Genomic DNA, 25,446 nt, shown 5'->3' on the forward strand with positions numbered 1-25,446 from the left:
AAGAGGGAGAAGATTGAAGATTTCTGGGGCCAAACGAAGGTAATAAAGTGAAAAATGGAGTTTTAAAACCCACACACATCACTGAATTTATCCATTTTCTTCTAGACAAAGTAATTTTACAAAAGGAGGTTCGATTTTAAAGGATTTCTCTCGTTTTTCCATTTCTGAACTGAAAAGAAACTGTTTGAAGCCCAGTCTAGTTTACGGTTTTAAAATATTTAAATGATCTTAAGCCACCTGTTCAGCAAACACAATGTAAATAAGCTGCATTAACGTTCTGGTTAAAACCTACCTGATCTGGTCTTTGCTCCTTGCAAGTTCTGTGAAGCAATGCCCCCTAAAAGACAAAGAGGGGACTCTACCAAATTCAGTTTCTAATACAGGGACCCTGTAGCCTGTCCTGTGGGATAAATGCTGTCAAGAAGGAACGCCCTCTAGAGGCCAGTCATCCACATAGTCTTTTGCAATCCATCAGAGCAGTTCTCAAGTGTAGTCCCTGGACCAAGAGCATCAGCACTACTTGAGACATGGTTAGAAACGTAAATTCTGGGGACCCATCTGTTTAGTCCATTTGGGCTATCCTAGAGACAACAGAAATTTATTTCTCACAGTTCTAGAGAGTGAAAGTCCAAGATCAAGGCGCCAGCTGATTCAGTGTCTGGTGAGAGCCCTCTTCCTGGTTCACAGATGGCAACTTGTAGCTGTAACTTCACAATGTGAAAGGTCCAACGGAGCTTGCTTGGGATTCTTTTATACGGGCACTAATCCTATTCGTGAGGGCTCCACCCTCATGACCTAATCACCTCCCAAATGTCCCACCTCCTAATACAATCACCTTGGGGGTTGGGATATCAACATATGAATTGTGGGGGGACACAAACATCCAGACCACCCCACCACCTTAGGCGAATTGAATCAGAAACCTTTGTGGTGGGGTGCAGCGACCTGTGTTTTAACAAACCCTCCAGGTGATTCTGAGGCACACGAAATTTGAGAACCACTGGGTTAGAAACACTTCACTCCCAAAGATGTCAGAGAAGGAAGGTGTCTCTGTGTAAAGAAATTAATTATACAGGCATGAACTAAGCTAAACTGTCTTTCCTCCAGACAGATAGATAGATGATAGATAGATAGATAGATAGATAGATAGATAGATAGATAGATAGACAGACAGACAAAACTAATGCTTGTATCAAGCAAAAACATGCAGATATAATTTAGGAAATATCATGAGACCACACTATAGTTTAATGTATGAGGAAACGCTTTCAGTAACTCTAAAATTATCCCCAAACTACGGCTTTAAAGAATGATTGTGTCCCTTGATGTAAATGCTAAAGCAATGTAGATGTGTAATAGCATAAATATAGAAGAAGAGTATGAGAAACCCCAGTACCTGCCGCCCCAGGCAAGAGGACCCCTCTGTCGGAACCCTCCCCCATCGCTGAGAACTACAGCCTGCCACACACCAAGGTCACGGTCATCCAACTACAGAATGAGGCTGAACATGTTAGAGTCAAGGTAGAAATGAAAATAACAATAAAAAAACACTTTCTAGATTTTTCATGATCTTTTTTATTGAACATACATAGTACATGTAAAACAACTGGCATAAAATTCATAAAAATACAATACTTCTATGTGATATCACTTTATTCCTGATACAGCGTTTCATGTTCTCCTTAATATCATTGTCCTATTTTAACACAATACTTTTCCTGCAAAGCGTTTTTTAGAGGCTTTTCTGCTTATAGAAATACTGCCCCCACTTTGTTTTTTCATATGTGACAGCAAGAGCTATTTTTACCACCTCCTTGCCATCCTTACCTTCCTCACACTAAAGCAAAAAAATATTTTTAAATGCTAAAAATGAGTAAAATACTGAGCTTTAATACTGTTTTGTCATGTGTATGGAAACTACTGCTATTCTATGTTGCCATAAAAGATACTGATCATCTACAGCACCGGCTGCTACCAGATGTGACCAAGGCTGAGTGTGCCGCGTAGCCCAAGGCCTCTGTTCTTAACTGACTGGCCTAAAATATAATCATAGCTTGCTGGTGGAGTTACATTAATAAATATCATTACAAAAGCATTCTTATGGGGAGAAAAAAGAACAACCTAATTGGACCACTTTCAACCTTTCCCAGCATATGAAACAGTCAAAACGGTATTTTAGTGTTTTTCCTGTACAGAATTTCCAATCATCACATGTGAACTCCTCAGGAAGGGAAGGACTGGAGGGTGGGGAGAAAAGAGAGTGACTTTAAAAGCACAGTTTTTGAAAACCTGGAACGGCTGCGTGTGTGAGACAGCCACGTTTCCGTGAACAGTCTCACATGGAGCGGAGCGCGCCTCCCTCCTCCCGCCCACGGCGACTCTCAGCCACCTCGGCCTCAAGTGCCCTCTTGCCATTTTTCTGGATTGCTGCATCATTGCTCAAATTCTACTCCTAATCCACGACTCCCCAGCTGCTTCCCTATTTTCTGAAACTGGCAGAAGCCCAAGAAATAAAAGTCACCCAGCGAGCGAGGAGGAGGGGGCAGGCACCCGAAGACACTGATGGCAGCTCTGGCCAGAGGAGGCTCCCGGGAAACGCGGGCTGCGTGCGGGGCGGGCTGGGGGCTGCGCGCTCGCCAGCCCACGCTGTCCTTGCAGCTGTCTGCTCTAAGCAAGCTAGTGCTTCCCCCAGACCAGGCTTGTCCTTGGGCTCTGGTGAGAAGGCGGAAAGGGAAGAGCTCTTCAGTGGCTCCCAGGAGTGGGCACCGGAAACCATCCCTGAGGACTCAGGTCTCAAGGACAGTCCACAATGAGGTTAAGCTGCCTGTGGTTAATAAAGAGAACACTGTATAATTAAATGTGTAGTCCATCGGAGTCATGGTTTGCTTAGACTTTAAAATCTTAAAACCGTTTCTCAGAACCATGAGGATTCACTATTTTGAAGAATCTCATTTCACACAAATTAACTTCTAAGAAACAAAAATTCATACTAGGAATTCAGAGCAGGTTTGGGAATCTTTCAAAATGAAAATAAATAAGAAGGAAAAAAACATAAAGAGGAAGGCTGAATGTATTCATTCCTCGTACTGAAATGATAGTTTTGGGGATCAAAATTATAACATAAGGCTTAAGGCTTTGTCTTACGAAAGACAGGCAATTTAAAAAGTAAAATATAAAAACTCCATTTACTTCTCATTATGCGTTTACTTTTTTGACAGAAAAATTAGTCATGTTTTATTGTATCTTACTAGTAAAAGAAAAACTACACATACTACAGTCTACTGTTCCGCTGTAATTTATGTCTACTCAAATACACATTAGTTTGTAGATGCATTATATTTGGGTCATTCAAAATAGTTGATCTTAAAACTATAATTAAACATGAAAAATTTTTACAGTGGGTTAAAGGTATTAAAATATAAACATCTGAATAATACTAAAAACGAGAAAAATACACAATTGCCATTAAATTTTTTTTAACCAAGAATAAGTGCTTTCGAAGCAACTAAACGAGTAAATGACACTTATTTGACTAAGAATGCTGGGAGAGAAAGAGGGAGAAAGGGGAGCGAGAAGACACGCTGACGCCACATGGTTGGTAACTACAGGAATTTTGTCCTGACCACTAGATCCAAGAATCTGGAGTAGTCATGGGCAGGAAATGCTTCATTAACAAGAGCAACAAGAAACAAAAGAACATGAAGAAGTGAAACAGGTAAGTCCACATAGCAAGTACCCATGTCTGCCCCATCTGCTCTTACGGAAGTTGACGACAGGGGCCCAACACGACTGAGGAGCTTACGACAGTCACGGAGACGTCCAAATGACAAGAACAAGAGGCAGAAGAGGAAGCAAGGAGCACCAAGAGTCCATGAACTAAAATCAGCCCCTACAACGGTCAGAACTCACGATATTTTCATGCCTTCCTTGTCATGACCCATCATATTTCTTTCACAGGTAGTTTTGCTCACTCACTTTAGCACAAATATTTAAGTCAGGTACAAACATATACTCATTTGCATAGCAAATTTTAAGGGGCTGCATTGAAATAGTAACCAATTAAGGTATAAGTATTTTTACAATCAGAACATTTGAATTGACCAAACAAAATGTTTTCTATTTGAAAACAGTTACCTATAAAAGTTTTTGGGATTTGAATTAAAAACAAGGCATGAGTTATTAGCAAAACATTAAAACCATTACTGATGTACTTCTCTGTAGGTCTGTAGGCAGCAGTCATTCTTCTGTAACTTCTAAGACCTTGTAAACACTGTTCTGGAATACAGTGGTGAAGTGTGGCTTGGAATCCTTCACCAAGAGGTTACATAAGGGAGGTTTCCCAGCATTTGCAGGATCTTCCACGTCCCAAATTTCAGGCATACTGCACCCAGGCCTAGAGAAATTAAGGTAGAGAGTAAAAATTAAAGTACATTATATATGGCAGATGAAGCAAAGCACACGTTTTAGATTCCTGCCCCCATTTCATTTTTTCTATGTAAATTAGGTTAGTTTTAAAAATCCTATTATATTTATTTAAGCTGCCATAAATTCTCTTTAGAACAAGGTGAATGCAGCAAAGTTGACTATAAAAAAAAAGAAAAAGACATACAAAAATACATGAATTCAGTTGATCAAGAGAGATCTTGCTTAAATTCTGCCTCAGCTACTTAGCAAGAATGTGGCTTTGGATAGCTCACACAGTCTCTCCCCATATTTGTCAAATGGGGAATACCCATGATGTGGGTGTGTCATGAGGACTTACAGAAAGAGAGAGAGAGAGAGAGATTGTATCTAGCTAGCACTGTGCCTGGCACACAGTAAGAGGCTAATGTATTATATTGACTTGAAAATTATAATTGGCAGATATGCTTAGGTCACATTTATGCAACTTCCCACTACTGTCTCCTAGAATGAGTCAATTTAAAGCAAATCCAGTGGTGTTCAGCTCATGTTTTAGCTAAATGCACAATTAAATTTTAAAAGCAATATATTTTATAAAGAATAGAAGTAAAATTGGCATTGTGTGATATTTGTCCCAATAACTTCTGCAGATAACTATAACATACATTTATTTATTCATTCATTTATTTATTTATTTATTTATTTATTTATTTATTTATTTATTTATTTATTTTAAAGATTTTATTTATTTGACAGAGAGAGACACAGCGAGAGAAGGAACGCAAGCAGGGGGGGGTGGGAGAGGGAGAAGCAGGCTTCCCACAGAGCAGGGAGTCCAATTCGGGGCTCGATCCCAGGACCCTGGGATCATGACCTGAGCCGAAGGCAGACGCTTAACGACTGAGCCACCCAGGTGCCCCATAACATTTATTTTCAATCTAAAGCAGTGTTCTAGATATAACTGTTGGCTTTCACTAGGTTCACAAATTTTTCTTTTTTTTTTTTCCTTTTTTGGGCTTTTATTACATTGAAGATTTTTTTGTTCTTATATTCCAAAATGTCACTCTTTTAGGGATGGTGATTTTTATGTCTTGTGTAAGGAATTCTTCCCTATCATGATATCATGAGAATATGCATTGTGTCTTCCATGAAAGTCTTAGAGTTCTGTTTTTCACAGTTAGACCTATAACTCATCTGAAATTAATTTTTCTGTATGGTGTGAGGTAGAGATTTAATTTTAATTTTTCCACTGAGATAGCCAAGAGCTCTAGGTCCATTTATTAATTATTATTTATCAAATCCATCCTTGCCCCCCACTACTCAGTACCTGGTACATTGCTTTCAAATCTATATTACCTGTTTTATAATCACCAATGTAATAACGGATTCAGGCAAGAATCAAAACTGGATGCAACCTATCTGGTGAAAGGTTGTTGAGAAAGAGGATAAACAAATGGCCTCCAAGTATCTCCACAGATTTCTTATTAATTCTAAAGGAGATCTGTCCCCTTAATAGATCAAGTGATCAAACTTAGCATCACCAATGATAGAACAAAGTGATCTCTACCTCCTCAAGTGACATATGGAGAGTATACAACCCCTCTGGGGTAATTAATATTCTTGCCACAATTTGCTCAACTAAATCTAATCACGAGGAAGGAATTAGACAAATCCAAACATGGAACATTCCTAGAAGACAACTGGCCTGAACTCTTCGAAAATATCAATAAAAACAAAACAGGCGAAAGGGAGTTCACAATTTTTATGCGCTATTTGAGAAATTAAAAAAACCAGAAAAATACAAAACATAGAAAAATTATAGAGAATTGGCAACTGCTTATGTTTTGTCATGGTTGCTTCACTTTAAGAGAAAAAACCATTTCCAACATGTCCTTTTTATTCCCAAAGGCAGCCCCACTCCCCTGCTCTCCACGAGGCAAGCACCATGGCAGGAGTACATACGCTTTTTTCTTAATAACATCTTCAATTTAAAGCTAACTACCATCCAAAAAGTGCCAAAATATAGGCCTATCAAAATAAGAAAAAAAATGAAAGTCACTGTCACTGCCAATGCCATTTCTCAGAGGTGGCCTGTGTACCCAATCTAGCACACATTCTGCAAGGCCTCTTTCATCCAAGTTCAGACACAAGTGCATACAAACATAGGCACGGATTTATATATGTAGATGCCCCTGGGTTGCTTTTACAAAAATGAGATTATTTTGGGACTCCTCACTTGACAAGAAAATGTGGCCATTTTTCCACCTCAGCACCTAAGGATCTACTTCATTCTTTTGAATAGTTGCTAGTACGTCCATGTATTAATGAACCACTGTGTTATGGATGGATATTCTGATTCCCATTTTGCCGTTGTAAAGTGATGTTGATATAAAGATTCTTGTGCCAGTACCTTTCTGCAAGCTGAATTTCTAGAAGCAGCACTATGGCTACATCACAGGGCTACACAATTTTCACTTTGCCCCTGTCAGATTATCTCCCAAAAGGTTTTACCAATGAGTGTTCTCAAGAACAGTGTAGAGGGCACATTTTTTGCACAGCCTCCCTGACGCCAGATTCTATCAACACTTGAGTACTTATGACAGTAAGATTGGGCTTGTGTTCTCTACCACTTAATTTTCTCACACATGCTGAGTCCCAACTGTGACTACACTGCTGGCTGTGGGCAGTAGAGAGCACAACACACGGGCAGAGAAAACTACCTGGCTCCTGGGTTCACCTGCTTTCAGGAGAAAGAGAAGGCTAAGAGCTGCCTTTGTGAGCTCTGTCGGCCTAAGTGTAACACCCTGTAGTCCTTATCCAGTTTCCAGAAGCTTCTCCAGGAGCCAGCCAGCTAGATCTTTAAATAGCATTACTGAAAATGGGAATAATTTTCCCCTGAATTCATGTGTTTTAATTGTATGTCAACTCTATTATTGGAATTAATGAGAAAGAAAGCAGAGAACTGAGAATAAAAGAGTAGATAATTAAAAACTCATCTACAACTTGCATTTGAGTACATTTTCATACTTGTATTTGAATACGTGGTGTCAAGTATTTAAAGAATAATCAAGCCACACAATTAAAGCCCACTGGTGCTGAGATCACACAAATGCAGTGCTCACCAATGTGCTGGGCAGAGTTTAAGTGCTAGATATATATTGAGTCCCTCTTCCCTTTCTTCTCCTACTGAGTCCCTACTTCCTCCCCCTGCTCTGACACACTCTTCTCTTCCAGTAACCTACAGATGTCTCAGGCATAACTGAAATGGACAGTGGAGTCCAAAGTATTAAAGAAGATCCTTCTGTCAAGAAACTCAGTTTTCCTACTGCACTAAATATTAGTCCTTCTTCCCTTTCCTCTCCTGCCTCAGTCCCCGATTTGCTTCCCTGGCAGAACAGAAACTGCAGCTTGTGTTTTGTTTCAAGGTTTAAGCAGAGTGCACCTGCCTAAGATTTCCTGAGATTTATTATCAGCTTAAATCTTGCAGTAGATGGAGAGTGCTTTTTTAGTTACTGAGGAAAATAGATTAGAGAAAGTCACTTCCCTTAGCTTCCTCCTCTCCATGCTGGAAAAACACAGGGGCAAGTCAAGCTCCAGATGGGGAAATCGAGCACACACTCCCACCCCAGATTCTCAGTCTTAGTGCCCATAAATGAGCGCTAAATGGAAATGATCCAAAGTCAGTGAATTCACTGCTGACCTTGTCTAGTGTACAAGATTGATTGCCATACTTCCTAAATTTGTCTTTCAGCCCTTCTGGTGTACAAAACAGTGCTCTGCCCATCAGAACATGAGACCACTACAGTGAGGCAAATCCAAGGAGCTCCATCAATATCTTAGAATACAAAGCGCCCCAGCCTCTGCAATTCCCACACATTCAAAACACTATGCACGGTCTAGAAAAAAAATGAAGAATCTTGAATCAAGGCTCATCATTAGCTTGGGGACAGAAAGGTCATAAAGCATTATTTTTATGTTCCAGTAACCTATAGGTGTCTCAGGCTGATCACTGAACTAGAAAGTGAAGCCCAAGGCAATAAAAGAAGATCACAATGTGGGTGGAAATCTCCGTCAAGAAACTATGTTCTCCTGACTGCAAATGTCAACCTACCATTCATTTACATTACGATGTCCTCATAAAATTGTTATGAGAAATGCTTGTGGCTTTTTTGTCCTAAGTTTATATAACAAAGTTAATTAAAAGCGAGATTCTTATGTTTATAAGGAACTAAAACATTTTCTGAATTACGACTCTAAGAACAAGAACATTTTGTATAGATCCTGATTCAATTCAAGTCACCTGGGACCCATTCATAGGAAAATCATTCAATAATCAACAATTGTTTGAGTTTCCTTGTGGGCAATGTGGACAGCTACTGCATCACAAAACGATTCTCACTCCTGAGTCAATATTTAATTATTTTGTCTTAACACCCTTGTGTATCACTGAAATACATGGTGAGTAAGTATGATTAAGCCACAAACACAGCAACCTCCAAAGGCCTCTGTTTAAAGGGAAGTGAGAATTTTAAAAATAATAGTATTCCATAAAATACTCTTGATCTCTAATGAACTTCTCATGTCTGTGATCCTCATGGAGCCAATGCTTTGGTATTTTAAAAGCAAGCTCCTGTCATCGGCTGTCTCATCACCCAGGTGTAAGATTTCTAAACAGTCAACTTCACAATTCATATTTGCTTTGCAGAGCTTACTAACTTTTGCTATTCTATGCTTAATGGACTTCCTTGAGTGGAAACAGTTTTTCAAACTATAAACCCAAGAGAATGTGGGTCACAGTAAAGTTAATTATTTCCCCACTCAAATCAGATGTGGAACAGCAAGAAGGAAGGCTCGTTCTGAGGTGATGCTGGGACGGGGGGCCTGTCCCTCATGGACACGGTGCAGACACGTGGCACGTGCAAAGGAGGCCCTCTCAGCTGCCTGCCTTACTTCATTACAGTGAGAATCGCCATTATTCGGTTGCAGACTCTGCAAGTCTTTTTAAAAGAAAATACATCCGACTTTAAGTTAAAAGTTTTTAAAAACATCTGGGCGCCTGGGTGGCTCAGTTGGTTGAACGACTGCCTTCGGCTCCGGTCATGATCCTGGAGTCCCGGGATCGAGTCCCACGTCGGGCTCCCTGCTCGGCGGGGAGTCTGCTTCTCCCTCTGACCCTCTTCCCTCTCGTGCTCTCTGTCTCTCATTCTCTCTCTCTCAAATAAATAAATAAATAAATAAAATCTTTAAAAAAAAAAAGTTTTTAAAAACATCAAAGGCAAATATGAGCAATTTGGGAAATTGTCAGTGCCAATACAATACCTTTAAGGTAGTGTACACATGCAAATCATTATAAAAAAAACATTTGTAATGAGCAGAAAGGAAAAAATTCCAATGCAAATAATGATCTAAAAAGTTTTACCACTTATACTATGCTGAAAGTTACATATATCCCCCATATATGACGAGTAAAGCATTTGCCATAAGACTGAATTAATTTTCATGTCTTATGAATATAAAATATTAACTGTGTTGAATACTCACTTGGATCTTCTTATACACCAGGACTCTTCTAGAATGTAATAATTCACTTGTAACTTTATCAATTCCCGCTTCACTTCTTCAGCTGCTTTTCGACTATACATTGAGTAAACTATTTTCGTTCTGGCTCTTTAAAGAAAAATAATTGGGCAGAAGATTTTCAAGATTAAAAGGATGCAAACAATCTATTTGGAAGAGAGCACTGAATGGAAAGAAGAAGAAAGACTACAGAAGAGTCAGGTCAAGAGAACATGCTTCACAGAGTTCCTGCTCAGGGGCATCAGGGAGGTCAAAAGAAAAAGGTAGAAGCATAGCATAAGAGTCCTGGGAGAAGAGGCTCAGTTTAATGCATCCCTGCACTTCCAAACTTAGTCTTTTTGTTTGTTTGCTTGCTTGGTTTTGTTCTGTATTCTCCATGACCCTGTCATACATGAGAGTAAGGCCTGCTGTGCGTGGACGCACATAAACACGGCTACCCGCCTATGTTACAGCTACACCGCAGTCCCAACTTTGAACGCAGCCAGAACTGGCATTCACGGCTCTCCATTTTATTCCTAGATTAAGAAACAAAAAAACAACAACTAAACTTATTCAACACAACTGTTCTGGAAATAAGCTTACTGAAATTGATTTTTAGTGAAAAGATTTTTTATTTATAAAACAGAAGTGTCACTGTTACACAAAAGAACAGATTAATAGGATTCACCCAATCCCTTAGGAAATGAATAGCTTGACCTAACCCAGAAATTGCATGAAAATTAAATCTATGTCCTTTTCAAAGAGAACACAATAACTCTAACTTATGAAAAATATAAAACACAAAAACCAAGACCATTCTAGTAGGCTACATGGGTGAGAATCAGAATAAATTCAAATCTTTGAATGGGATTCCATCAACTGACTCCTCAGAATTCAAGAAAAATAGCCAAAAGGAAACCTTAATAAAAGATAGAGGCTCATGAATCTTCTGGGGAGTTTAAGGAGGATGATGACTAATAAGGACCTGGCTGTCTTGCAATGCACTTCACCTGTAGAAGACAGACATGCTATGATTTCATTTTGCTGCCTAGTAGAGAAGAGAACCCCCAACGTTGTAGTTTTATTGCCCAATAAACATTTTTGTATCTGACTTGGCCCTCTTATTTCAGCACTGTTTTCTCCCCTAATTCTATAAATCCCCGTTCACTGCAGCCTTCTGGAAACACTCATTATTTTACTGGTTCCCTCACTCAGGATTTGTGTGAGAAATTTGTTTTGGGTGATGTGAGAATTGTGTACTAACCTTAACCCTGCATCTTCATAATGCGGATGATTCACAATGGGCCGAAGCGCAGAGAGCTTCACACTTGCCATTGTGGGCATGGCACCTGCAAACACTGCGTCTGCAAAGCAGGAAAGACGGTCTCAGGAAGACACTCAGTGAGGGTTACAAGGGTCTCCTTCTGGTCAACTCGGTCGCTTCCCAGGTGAGAAAGTGGAGGCCCAGAGAGGTTCATGACTTAAAAGACTCAATGGAAGAACCAGACTGAAGTCAGCTGGCTGGTAAAATGGCTATCAGCCCCCTGGCTTGGGTAAACCATTTTCTTTGGAAGTTAGAGCCTCCTCCTTTCATCAGTGAGGATTTCTGGGGCTTTGTTTGTTTGTTTGTTTGTTTTTGTAATGTCTTAGGAATCTGTCCTGCCTCTAGGAAAGAATAACGAATTGGCTAGGAAAGTTTTATAGCACCAAGGAATTCTAGGAAATGATTTAAAATTCAGTCATTTGATACTCAGATAACAACAAAATCTCCCTTGAATAAAGTGTCATATTTTGAGTTCATTTCAAGAAGGAATGTGCAAGACTAAGATTAAAAACTCATTAGGAAAATAAGCACAACAAAAATTATTTTAAATTATGCCACATAAAACTTTGGATGAATTCTGAAAAAACATTAGAATTTATGGAAGAAAGCAAAATAGGTTACTAAGAAAATATAACATTTCCTTTGCAAACCATTTAAGTAAGATTGACATCTCTCTTTTTCTGAATAATCTAGAAGCAGCACTGCTTAGAAAGAGTAAGGTCATTGGAAGTAATGTAGGTTTAAGATTTTGCTGTGGCATATAAAATTATGGGGGAAACTTACCTGGTTTAGTACTGTATTTGATCCATTCTATAAGTTCTTCTTGTGGCAAATTGCTGAACTCCCCTACAATATTCCACTGGGTTTGCAGATTTGCTGAACCTTGTATTGACATCGCTGCTAATACAGCAAAAACAACAGCACCAGGATGTACTTTGCAAAAGAGCCATCCAAACAGCTGAAACCAAATGAAGAATACATTGATAATTGTTAGTACAAAGCAGCCTGCATCCAATAAACAAAAGTTCTTCCCAGAGGAGAATGCAGTCTCTGGCAGAGTCCCAGATAAAGGACTAATTATTCTAAGAAAAAGTTCCAGAAACAATGACCAGAGGGATTAAAAGAATTTTGCCATTAGCCTTACATGGGTGGGACATAATTTAAGAAGCAGTTCTCTCAATTTGTTCTAATTCCAGGTTCAGGTAAAGCCAGCACCACCTACATAATTTGCCAGGCCCAATGCAGAATGAAAATATGGGACCTCTTGTTCAAAAATTATTTAGAAGTTCAAAAGAACAACAGAAGAATATCCAAGTAGGTGTAGGGTCCTTCTGAGGGTGGGCCCCCATGTGTTCGCAGAGGTCCCACACCTGTGAAACCTTCCCCGGGGGCAAGGTTCTCTATCTTCAGTCATGGCGCAGGCTGGGATTTAAGATGCAAGGCTTCCCATCAGCCTCCTTTCCTGTCCCAGCCTGGGGGAGTCAGGGAGAGTGGCTTCATCCCTAAGTTGGCCTCCAGTAAACATTGCCTCTCTAACACAACACCACCATTCTGATTGGGAACCTTGAGGCTGACTGATCTTTCCATTCAAATAGTCCACACTCAATAACACTTTGTCCCGCTCATTCTCCCCTTAAGTTCTCTATGTCTGGAGAACCAGATCCAGCTTTTTGAGGGCATATATATATATTTTTTTGCTTTTTGACTTTTCTATTTACCATTCTACCCTCATCTCTAGAGCGTGCTGTAGATGCTTAGTAAATATTTGCTAAATTTAAGAAAGCGACTGCTGCTGCACCTTGGCCAATGGTCTGATGAAAAGGGGACACCGTGTAGAAGCATAAATCTGTGGATACAGAGCAAGGAGGCAGTTAGCCAGGAAAAATAAGTAGCAAATAACCAAAATGGCTTACACTAAATTTTAAAAAGTCAAGCCAGGGATGTTCATAAAAGTGTATACTCAAATGAAAAAAAAATTTCTTTAAGCTTGATACCGAAAAAGAACATCTATTTGAAAGTACCTGAAACTTGAAATCTCTGGTTAGAATTCTTTGGGGTAGGAATATCAAAACAACAAAAAATTATTTCTACAATGAGGCTCTGTTTTCTATCAAAATCTGTAGTAATCACTCATGAATTGAGCCTACACTACTTGAGTATTCATTGTATGCCAAAGACTATTTTAGAATACATGACCTGCTTTGGCCTTTGCCCTTTAGGAGAGGTTAATACAAAACCATGAAGAACTTTCACTACAACAGTTTAAAGAATTTTGAGTAATTCAGTATTATTTTAGGGGGCCATTCAATAACAAAGGCAGGGGTAAAGTGACCATAGCAGCTATAACGCCAATATAACCACCACCTTACCTGTCTTGAACAGATCAAGGAAGCCATAACACACATGTGTGGTGTCAGGAAGAGTTTTAGTCTCATAATCAAGATACCGAGGACTGTATATGCTAACAGTTGCAATGCATGATAAACTAGCTGAAAGAAAGAGAAAATATTTTTTCATTCCTACTATTTGTGAAGTTTAATATATTGTTAAAAAGATGAATATCCGGAAAAGGGTGCTTTTTCTTAGTAACAATATTGTGATTTCTGAAATAAACGAGTCTTAAAATTCACTTTCAAACTTCTCTATCTTATTAGAAGCTAAAATTATAAGCCACTACCGTAAGTGGTTTTAGAATTTTGCTCAGAGTTAAGCCTGCAGTTAATAAAGCCCACATTTCTGAATCAAACTTGGTGCTACCATCAGATTAAGGTAGGAAAGTCATAATCAAAAATAATAACTGCTTGAGATCCCAGAGCTCTGCCTTGGAACAGCCATCAAAACCAGGCTGAAATATGCAATACCGTATTATTAACTGCAGTCACCATGCTGTTGCTAAGAGAGTAGATCTTAAAAGTCCTCATCACAAGAAAAAAGATTTTTTGTATGGTGATGGATGTTAGCTAAGACTTATTATGGTGATCATTTCACAATGTACAAACATCTGATTAATTATGTTGTATATCTGAAACCAATATCATGTTACATGTCAATTATACCTTAATTAAAAATAAACAAAAATGAAGGAAGGAAGGGAGGGAGGGAGGGAGGGAAGGGGAGGGGGAGGGGGGAGGGAAGGGAAGAGAAGGGAAGGGAAGGGAAGGGAAGGCAAGGGAAGGGAAAGGGAAAGGGGAAGGGAAAGGGAAAGGAAGGAAGAAAGAAAAACAGGTGGCATCACCAAGAGAGGGAAGCAGCAACCATTCACACAATAAACCAGATCATCCTGAGGATGATCAGAACAGACCAAATGAGCTTCCTACTTAACTGTTTTAACAAATGAATGGTCGTGTTTGTAACAGTCTCATAAAAACACACACAGACCTATTTTGAAGATGATGAGTGACAAATACCAATACTTAAAAACTGGAACTAGAAAGAAAAGTCCAAATATACAGAAAATTTTAGTAATATTGAGTCTTTACCTCTCCATGATCAAACTGGTGTTTTCTGAAATGGAATAAGAAATACTACTATTGAATCATTACTGAAGCACTTACTTCAACTATTTGCATTATCTTACAAATATGAGTTTTACAACTTGTATAATATTCCAAGGACACATATATGTAAATAAAAATAACTAACAGTTATGAACTGAAACTGGTGCCACAATGTTTTAAAAGACAGTTGATTTTTTTTTTTAATGACAATGTTGCATACCGTGCACATTTGACTACATGGATAATTACTGGCTCAACAAAAGGCACACTGTGGTGTATGAGATACCTCCCTGGGGATATTCTGGCAAAGCAGGGAGTGAAGGGAAGCCTGAAGCCTTCATACTTCCATACCCCTGCTTCTCATCACCAGTGGTCCCTGAGCTCCCCCATAAACTGCAGCTGCTACAGAGATCATTTAGGAAACCACACATAAAAGATGTTTTCAGCAGCGGCTATGGAATATACCAATAGCCACTTTAGTTTTGCTTGACAGTTTTAATTTCCTGAGAAAGGATACATGCTTAAAGGCCCATATACCCTCCCTACATCTCCCTCTGACCCCACACCACCCCTTCCCTGCCATCCCATTTCGATTATCATCACAGTGGTGCCAGCAATTTTTTGAAAATGGTAATCTAGTCATGCCAATTCCTTACTTAAAACCCTCCAGTGGATTCCTTTTGTAATAAGAATAAACTCTCAAATCCTTACCATGCCCCACATGTTCTTCCTACTTCTCGTTCTTGAAACTCATTGTCTACCGCATTCCCTCTTGGTCACTGTGCTCCAGTCACACAAGACTAATCTTACTCCCTCAAACATCAGAGAGACTCCCATATTCAGTGCCCCCTCTCCATAATCACTCCATCTCCATTTCCCTGTTTTATCTCCTCAAAGGTGTTCATTCACTGGTTTCTTGATTACCATCTGTCTCGCCCTACCAAAATGAACCCCTCGGGACTACAGGGTACAAACCCACTCATCGTCAATTTCATTGAGCACTAATAACACTGCAGATACAGCAGGAAATAAGACAGGAAAATACCTTTGCCCTCACAGAGCTTACATATAAGTCAAGGGACAAAACAAAAAGCAAATGAGCAAAAGACACATGGCGGTAAGTACTGTGGAGAGAAAGGAAGCAGGGCAAAAGGTGCCAGGAATGCTGGGTGACCGGGAAGGTGTATGTCAATCCATGTGGTCACCAACTGAGTGACATGTGAGCAAGGCCTGAAGGAGTGGAGAGTTTGAGGTTGAGCATCCCTCAGGCAGAAAGACCGTACAGAGACCCATAGCAGGAAGGTCCTTAATGGGCTAACTCCAAAGACAGCAAGACTAGAGAAGAGAGAGGTGGGGGAGAATAGTGGTGCCACAGGAGACAGGCAGCGCACCAGTGTTCAAGTATAAAGGGTGATAAATGCTGAGAGAGAAGATAAAGCATGAGATAATGGGGAATAACAAGCAAGGAGACAAGGAATCTGCTCAGAAGTGATCGTCAGGAAAGCCTTCTTGAAGGAGGTGATGTTTAAACAAGAATTAAAGGAGTGGGCCACATGCAGAGCCAGGCTGTGGGGAGCGGAGGGCACAACCAGGGCAAAACTGCAGAGGCAGGAAACAAGCCGCCCTGGTTAAAGAGCAGAAGGCAGGTCCATGGGACATGAGTGTAGCAGAAAAGAGAAAAATGAGAATTTATTTTTCTCTCAGTTGCCTCTTTGTGTCCTTCACTCATTTTTCTAATGGGGTTTTAGCATTTTTCCTATTAATTTGTAGAAGTTGTTTATGTATGCCAGTCATTAGTCCTTTGTCGTATATTGGGAATATTTTCCCCAATTTGTCTTTTTCTTTGAACAACGTTCACAGTATCTTATCAAACCAAAATATTTATCTGGTCAGCCTTTTCAATCTTTCCTTCTAGCTTACAGGTTTTATGTCATACTTAACAAGGCCTCTCTAAAGCTAAAATTCTAAAAATAATCTCTTGGTTAATACTGGGGTTTTATTTTTTCCCTACATTTAAATCTTTGCTCCATCTGAAATTTAGTTTGTGTAAAACATGAAGTATGGAATCAGTTTTATATTTTCCTGCTCTTCTCTCAAAAGACAGTCCATTGGTCCTAAAACCATCAACAGAATAATTTATTTTCCCTGCTAAACTGAAGCACAAAGCTGTGTCCTTCACATATAGATTATGTGTAGGCCTACCGTAGGAGTGTATGGATGGAATTTGAAGTATGAATAAGTGATGTTCTGAGCTCTGCACAGATAGGGAATAATGAGAACAGCAAAGAGGAATGAAAACACCAGTTATCAAATGTTGAGTGCAACATGAACTATAAAAATACATCGTAAATATCTACTTAATAATGTAACAAAATGATTAATAGCATATTTACCTTATATGTGCCTGTTGTTTAGTTAAGACACCCCACATGTCACTAATAATCTGCAAATAGATTTTTTAACACTTTAGAAGAGCTGTGTTGGGAAAAACAAAATTTCAACTAAAGTATCTTCTAAACTTTCAAACTTCTACTTAAAAATATAAGAGATAACTCAGGAAATAATTATAACACGATACTCTTCCATTTATACAGTACTTGACCATATCTAATACCCAACAGCCCTGTACTGTAGATTGTATTATCCTCATTTTGTAAATGAGCAACAGGCTCAGATGGATTAAATGATCTCCCAGAAGGTGGACAACAACCAGGAGGCATTGCTAAGCCCTGAAACCTGACCTTCTTTCTGGCTTCCAATTCATATTCAGAATTCCACCGTGCCAAGGTTGTTGGCAATGCCGTTCCTTAATCATATATAGACATACCTGGACAAAGAACTCAGAGACTGATAAGTACAACTAACCAAACACTAAGTGTGCATATTTAGCAGCAATTGGAAGGTCATCTGATCTGAATCCTATCCCCAGTGTGGGTGTCCTCTATAATACTGCTGACAGGCTTTCATCCAGCTCTTAGAAGAACCACCCAACTGCTGCTTGAGTCTGTAACACTTTCCTAGTCAGTCTAGATCAATTCTGGTCAAAAATCCTTCCCCCTAGAATTGGCCATGATTCTAAGGAGCCAAAATGAGTGTAATCTTATTTCCAAGTGGCAGGCTTTTAAATATTTGAAAATAGTTATCCATTCTCCCTCTGAATCCTCCTTCTTTAAATCAAACATCTCAGCTTTTTTAACCTGATGTAATTGTTTTCATCATCTCTAGCCATCCAGGTTGCTGTCTTTTTAATGCATTCTGAATTGCCAACGTTGGTATTCTTTGATTACCTACTGGGTGCACACCCACATAAAGTATGCAAAAGGCAAAGGAAGCACAGAGTCTGGCACAGAGCAGAAACTGACTGACTAAAACTCATTAGATTTGAAAAGCTTGTGGGACTACAAAGCTGAACACGACACAACACCCAATAAGGGGGGAAAGGTGCCGAGTTTGATTCTTGCTATTCCCTTGCTTTTTAATGGACATGATGTGAGGCTGGCAACAACCTCTCTGATCTTCTAAAGCTGCATCTGTCAAGATGGAGATAATAATATCCCCTATAGGGCTGTCAAATAAGCAGGTGCAATAACACATGTGATATGTTCAGGGAGAGTACAAATATATAATGTGAACAATAATTACAGTACAGAATATTCTACAAATATATAACACTGTGTTAACACCGAAATTACTAACTACAAATCAGAAAACCTTTAGGGTCTATCATCTGGTTTTTGATTATAGATTAATCTTTATTCATTCTCTTAAAACACTTGCAGTTACAGAATTCACCAACTGTTAAAAGAAAAAAGAGAATATCATACCTGCTCTTTGCTAAAGACTGGAACTTCCCTGACCTGATTTAAATCTGGGCTTAGAATTTCATTATCAATGCCAAGTTGGGAGTCTAACAATTTTATCGATGTTGGTAATACATTATCAATAGTCTATTTTTTTGATCAATAACAATAAACTCGATCCAGGAGTTTGTGAGCAACGCACAGATGACTTAGAATGGCATATATTAAATATTTTAGTGAAATATTACATAAAGCTAAAAGTCAGTCAGTAATAGTTTACAAAGACAAAAATAACTGTATCTGGGTCAATATGGTCTCTTTGATCATGTCTTTCAAAAATACATGACTACCAAAACCCGAGCCTTTTCCTAGGTCTATTTTATGCTGGCAGATAGTAGAATTTTTTTAAGGCTTGTAAATGTTCACCAAGGGCTAGGAGTAAGAAAATACAGAATATGTTTCAACAAATCTATATAAAACATTGTGTCAGATTAACATGTAACTTAATATACTTAACTACTAGGTAGAAACGAGAAAGTGCTTTATTATAAGAAAGAGCTCTTAAAGATAGTAGGAAGGGGAAATGAAGGGGGGGAAATCGGAGGGGGAGACAAACCATGAGAGACATGGACTCTGAGAAACAAACTGAGGGTTCTAGGGGGGAGGGGGGTGGGGGGATGGGTTAGCCTGGTGATGGGTATTAAAGAGGGCACGTTCTGCGTGGAGCACTGGGTGTTATACGCAAACAATGAATCATGGAACACTACATCAAGAACTAATGATGTAATGTATGGCAATTAACATAACATAATAAAATTAAATTTAAAAAAAAAAAGAGCTCTTAAAGGGCACCTGGATGGCTCAGTCGGTTGAGCATTTTGGTTTTGGCTCAGGTCATGACCTCAGGGTCATGAAATCGAGCCCTGCATCCAGCTCTGCACTCAGTGGGAGTCCGCTTGAGATTCTCTCTCTCTCTCCCTCTGCCCCTCCCTCTAGGCCACTCTCTAAATTAATTAAAAAAAAAAAAAGAAAGAGCTCTTAAGTGACAGACCTACCTTTTCTTAAATTTTATTTTATTATGTTAGTCACCATACAATACATCGTTAGTTTTTGATGTAGTGATCCACGATTCATTGTTTCCGTATAACACCCAGTGCTCCATGCAGTACGTGCCCTCCTTAATACCCATCACCAGGCTAACCCATCCCCCCACCCCCTTCCCGTCTAAAACCCTCAGTTTGTTTCTCAGAGTCCATAGTCTCTCAGGGTTCATCTCTCCCTCCGATTTCCCCCCCTTCATTTTTCTCTACGGTCATACCACCCTGAACGTGCCCGATCTCATCTGACAGACCTACCTTTTTAACGATTGCAATAAACACAACCAGAACGACTGGAAGCAACAATGTCTTTGTATACCTCAGTGGAGTCTGAAATTCAAAGAGATGTTTTGAAAATATGATTTTCAGACAAAATTTCATTTTAAATAATGAACAAAATGAATTTTAAGAAGTGTAAACAGAGCCTTCACCCATCTAGGGTCCATCCAATATACCCACTCACTCCCATCATAAAAATGAAGATGCATTTCCATAGAAACAAACTTCCCCAAAATGTTGAGTTGAAAACAAATAAACACAGTCCCCAAACACTTGTAAGTATAAAATGTGACTGGGACTGGAAAGATTATTGTTCCCTCTTTGCACACTACTTTTCTAACTAGAGAACTCAACTTAATATTCGCCTAAGGTCAGCAGAACTCCTTTAAATGGCATGAGCTTTTCCTGTACATTTGGTGGGGGATAAAAATCTTAACCATCATCCCAAGAGACACACACACACACACACACAAAATAATGACGAATGTTTACAAAAGAAACAAAAACATTTTTACCTTTTCTTAATAAGAACCACAGAAACATTTAATAACAAACCCCTACACATTGCAATCTTACATATTTCTCAATCATTTGAAGTCATAGTCTTAAACAACTCTAGGCTTGAAATTTCTCAGTTGCAATTGATTTGCTTACCACCAACATTTACCCTCATAAAAATAATCTTGTATTATTGAGTTAAATAATGTACACTTTCCCAAATATGTTTATCAAGAAAAATCTAGCTTTAACCATATTAAAAAAACACTGGTACATTTTAATCCTACAAAATATAAGGAGTATTTTCTGACTTTCCCTCTAATTAGCCCACTTTTCTTGCTTGTTATTCTGTATTAGAAAAGTAATTTTGATAATTTATTAACCCCAAATGCATACTTCACAGTTAGAAGTCCCATTAAAAGGAGATTTTTTGTTTTTATTTTACTATTTACCTTATAAACATTTGCACAGTACTTAATCTTTTAAAATACATTTATTTCTATTTTGTAAATTTGCAATTGTCTTAACCTAATCAAAAATCATACAACCAAAAGTATTTTATTTTCAAAAATTTAGATATTTGCTAATAACAACTAACAATAAATGTAAGAAAAGTTGTGAGATATAGGGTTTACCTTAAAAAGGCAATGTGTCTTAAAGTATTTAACAAAATTTAACAAAGAATTCAAACAATTTTAAAATTATATTCCAAAACCTTGTTTTTGTTTTTAAGATTTTATTTATTTATTTGACAGAGAGAGAGAGAGAGAGAGAGAGAACAAGCAGGGGAAGGGGCAGAGGGAGAGGGAGAGGCAGGCTCCCTGCTGAGCAGGGAGAGCCCGATATGGGGCTCCATTCCAGGACCCTGGGATCATGACCTGAACCGAAGGCAGTCGCTTAACCACTGAGCCACCCAGGTGCCCCTCCAAAACTTTGTTTTGAAAGTATTTTTTAGGGGCGCCTGGGTGGCTCAGTCATCAAGCGTCTGCGTTCGGCTCAGGTCATGATCCCAGAGTCCTGGGATCGAGCCCCGCATCGGGCTCCCTGCTCTGCGGGAAGCCTGCTTCTCCCTCTCCCGCTCCCCCTGCTTGTGTTCCCTCTCTCGCTGTGTCTCTCTCTGTCAAATAAATAAGTAAAATCTTTAAAAAAAAAAAAAGGTGTTTTTTAATATTTCTCATAAAAAGAAAAAATCAGATTAGCATCAAACTTTGACAGTAACACTTAGGCTGGAAGATGGTGGGGTAATTTATTTAAGACAGTCAAGGAAAACCCCTTGAGCCGAAGATTCTGCATCTAGCCAGACCTTCCTGTATAAAAGCCACTGATAAAATATTTTAACATGTAAAACTCAGGGATTATGGCTCCTATGGCCCTTCCTGAGGAATCCACTGCAGAGCAAGCTTCACCCAATCAAGAAATGGCAGGAGAGGCTTCAATCCCAGAACATGCAGCATTAAAAACACCAACCTACAGAACTGCGACAAGGACGAGGGCATAAAGGGGACAGAACAGCATGAGTGGTTACGTGTGCAGACGCTGAACGTGCAATGGGACTCCTACAGTGGGGTCAGAGTATACGCGAAGTAAAATAATGTCACGGATTATAGTATTACACTAAATTAGAAATGGGGGGAAGTAGTGGAGGGACAAGAAGTGATTAAAATCAGTATAACTCTCAGCAGGAAACCAACAGAAGGGACTCGACTTAATATATAAAAGTATTAATATAAAGGGAACAAAATTATACAATTTCCTCAATTCCAAAAGATCCATCAGAGAGAGTGTATGCACAAGGACAAATGCAAATGAAACAAACCACACAGGGAGAGGGGTATGCGTGTGTGTATATGCGTGTGTACTATTAGAATTACAAGTTCTTTTTCTACGAATGTTTGGTTTTATTCGAAGCATAAAAGTTATATATGCTCATGGTAAAAACTAAAAATGCAGAAAAAATAAAGACAACAACCAGTTTCACATGTTAATCCGTTATCAGCATTTCCTCCCCAATGGGTTGTCTGTTCATATCCTTCCCCCATTTCTACATGTGTGTGTGGGAGTGGGGATGTATTTTTGGTGGTGGAGAAGGGTAAGAGTCCTCGGTAATTTTTTACTGATTTGGACAATCTCCTACACTCGCTACATTAATCCCTAGTTTCATTTGTTATATTTATAGCAAGAGTCATCCCAGTTAGTCATTTGCTTTTTAATTTTTATAATATTTAATGTACAGATGTTTTAAGTTACACGCAGTCAAATCTATTAATCATCCTATGTGCTTTGCACTGCGATTATGCTTATTAAAAAATGAAGCTAATACTCATTGAAATGTCTCTCAAATTTATTTTTCAGGCTTCATTTAATTTTGACACATTAATTGACTGAATTGAAGTTTATTGCATAATGTGACACAAGGCTTTAACCTGACTCCTAACCCCAAATCCCATTATTTCAAATAATATTTATGAAATAATGCATTTTTTAACTATTTATCTGTGCTTCTCTCTTCATTTCATATTAAGTAAATACACATAAACATAGTTAAGTACATACACATGGATCCATCCAAGCATTGTCTATTTTTGGCCATAAAAGTGTTCCTGTCTTAGTATCCCTGTACTTTAAATAGTGTTGCTAACCATTTCCATATCTAGAAAGGAAAGATCCCCCTCATTGTTTTTACTTTACTTTAAAGCAGAATACAATTGAAATATTATTATTGCAGAAAATTTTGAAGATGCAAATTGCAAAAAAAGTTAATTATTATCTCTCCAGCCAAAAACCACTGTTAAAATTTTGCTCTCTTACACCTTATTCTATGTGTGTTAACTATAGGTAAATAAAGTCATACCATTTTGTTCATCCCATTATACATGTCTTTCCATATCAGTATAATATCATGTTAAACTGTTCCGTTTTCCCCAGTGTATGGCTGTATCATACAATGGATGCCTTCTCTGAACTGGCACCATACTCTCTCTACAGCACAGGCCCTGTGAAGCTACCTAGGGAGATGTGAAATAGCAGACTGCAAACAGCTTTGCTATCTTCTTCAAATTAACTAAAGTCATGCTATGCTTCAGTAAATTTCCTCTATCATCTAACTGATGGTGCATACTCTCAGGTTATAGTGGCATGAATATCCTCAATAATGTCAAAGGACTTCTGCCATATCCTAATGGTCTGCCGATGTTTACCTTCTATTTCCTTTACCACTTGCTTGAAGGAGTCTTGATCTTCTATGAACATGCATTTGAATGTCTTGGAAGACACACTTCCTTAGTTTCTTTCAGTGGGCTCAACACTATCATTCATACACTATTTATTAGTCACTATGTGTCAAAATTTGCCAGAACCTGGGAATGAAGACTGACAGGTCACTAGAGTAAACAGTACATCTGCAGGACATGCTCAATTCAGAATGTCTGGTTGATAAGAGTTTGCAGTGTGGTACACTATCATCCCCTGGTTTTAACTCAGGACACAGAGGGAACCACCCGGTGGGGATCAAGGGGGAAACAGGGTATCGTTGACCAGTGTGAGACATACACACATATAGCTTTGAAGGAAACTGTTTCACAGATAATAAAATAGAATAGTAAATTGGGGCCACATGGGTGGTGTTAAAAAAGACACACATACATATACACATGCTTGTTGAACCAAACCAGCTCACTGATTGCTGCACAATAATGTTTTATACAAAATATCATTAAAATATCAGAGTACTCCCCTACATATCTCATTCGGTCCTCACAACATCTTTTTGCAGCACACCACTAGGAACTAGTAAGCCATGACAGAAAATCAAATGAGAGGCGCCTGTCCGAGAACATCAAGTAGTACTGCAGACTTCCACCTCACAACTCCCCACACTACTCTCTGGTTTCTTTTTAAACATCTGAATATAGTTTTAGAAAGAAAAACATTGTTGGAATGAAACACTTGTACTCAATGATATTTCAAAGCAATGAGATTATTCAAATCAACAACCACTGAGTGAATGGAAATGTGAGCGCTTGGGAGCGGCACCGAATTAATGCCATCCCTGAAAAGACTTGGAATTTTGGAAAAAAGACAAGGCGACTTGAAGTGCCTCTGTGTTTACTCATCCGAAACACTATCGCTAGTCTGAATGCATGCTTCTAAATTATCAAAATGAGAAAAGACCAGACATTTCAGGATGCCATACTAACGGAAGTAGGAATGTCCTCCTCCAAACCATCACTTTCCTTTCCTTCCCACTGAGGTAACAGCACAGAGGAGAGTCTGAGATAACAGGAGCGCCCTTTATGAAAAATGAATAGACCAAAACTTGAGGAAGGAAAACTAGAAATTGTATCTTACCTCCTTTTCCATAAAGTCAAACTCCGCTGCGCAGGTATACAATAAAGTATCAAAATCCTTGTAACTGAAGAATTTTGATGTTAATAGGTTGCCAATATGAGCCTAGGAAGGAAGAAAGTGAGGTACCATTAGATTACGCCACACATTGTAGTAGCGCACTTCAATCTTAATAGTATCTAAAAATAGCTTTCACTACGTTGTCGCAGAGCTCGCTGTTCCCCCATGCCAGGCTTGCTTCTGTTAAAGCGCTGCAACCTCATGGTTCCTCCTTCTCTTGCTGGCAAATGACAGCTCCAGCAACACCCGCCTTCCACGATCCGTCATCAACACACCGAAGGCTTTTTATCCGTGGGTTTTCCCTGCTCAGTGTGCTAAGCCTGACAAAATACACTATACAACATCTCCTTTTCCCGAGCCTACCAGGAGGGGCAGGCTTGGTAACACACACAGACATCTGTCAATCCTAAGGGACAAAGTGCAATGGAGTGAAAGAAAAGAAAACATTAATATCGATTTCTGAAAAGGGGGTTGAGGGATGCCTGGATGACTCAATCGATTAAATATCTGACTGTTGATCTCAGCTCAGGTCAACCTCAGGGTTGTAAACTCAAGCCCCAAATTGGGCTCCATGCTAAGCATGGAGCCCA

General features: G+C 39.0%; 1 protein-coding gene across 5 annotated transcripts in view; it reads right to left on the reverse strand.

Moving 5' to 3' along the window:
* Positions 1-1,551: 1,551 nt before the first annotated feature.
* The window catches only part of DPY19L1 (dpy-19 like C-mannosyltransferase 1), a 92,348-nt gene continuing 68,453 nt past the window's right edge, over positions 1,552-25,446 (reverse strand). For 3 of the 5 annotated variants that reach the window (XM_073899056.1, XM_073899057.1, XM_025873131.2), the window contains 9 exons: positions 24,800-24,901; positions 19,934-20,005; positions 17,172-17,221; positions 14,761-14,785; positions 13,651-13,770; positions 12,065-12,239; positions 11,222-11,321; positions 9,943-10,068; positions 1,552-4,393 (listed from right to left, as the gene is read on the reverse strand). In XM_073899056.1, the coding sequence (XP_073755157.1) occupies positions 4,237-4,393; positions 9,943-10,068; positions 11,222-11,321; positions 12,065-12,239; positions 13,651-13,770; positions 14,761-14,785; positions 17,172-17,221; positions 19,934-20,005; positions 24,800-24,901 (927 nt within the window). In that variant the 3' untranslated portion in view covers positions 1,552-4,236. The remainder of the gene's footprint in view (positions 4,394-9,942; positions 10,069-11,221; positions 11,322-12,064; positions 12,240-13,650; positions 13,771-14,760; positions 14,786-17,171; positions 17,222-19,933; positions 20,006-24,799; positions 24,902-25,446) is intronic. The other 2 variants (XM_073899055.1, XM_073899053.1) reach the window with 2 other exon arrangements.

The sequence above is a fragment of the Callorhinus ursinus genome, unplaced genomic scaffold, assembly GCF_003265705.2.
Source record: "Callorhinus ursinus isolate GAN/ISIS: 27379988/994484 unplaced genomic scaffold, GSC_fseal_2.0 scaffold12, whole genome shotgun sequence".
NCBI classification, from domain to species: Eukaryota; Metazoa; Chordata; class Mammalia; order Carnivora; family Otariidae; genus Callorhinus; species Callorhinus ursinus.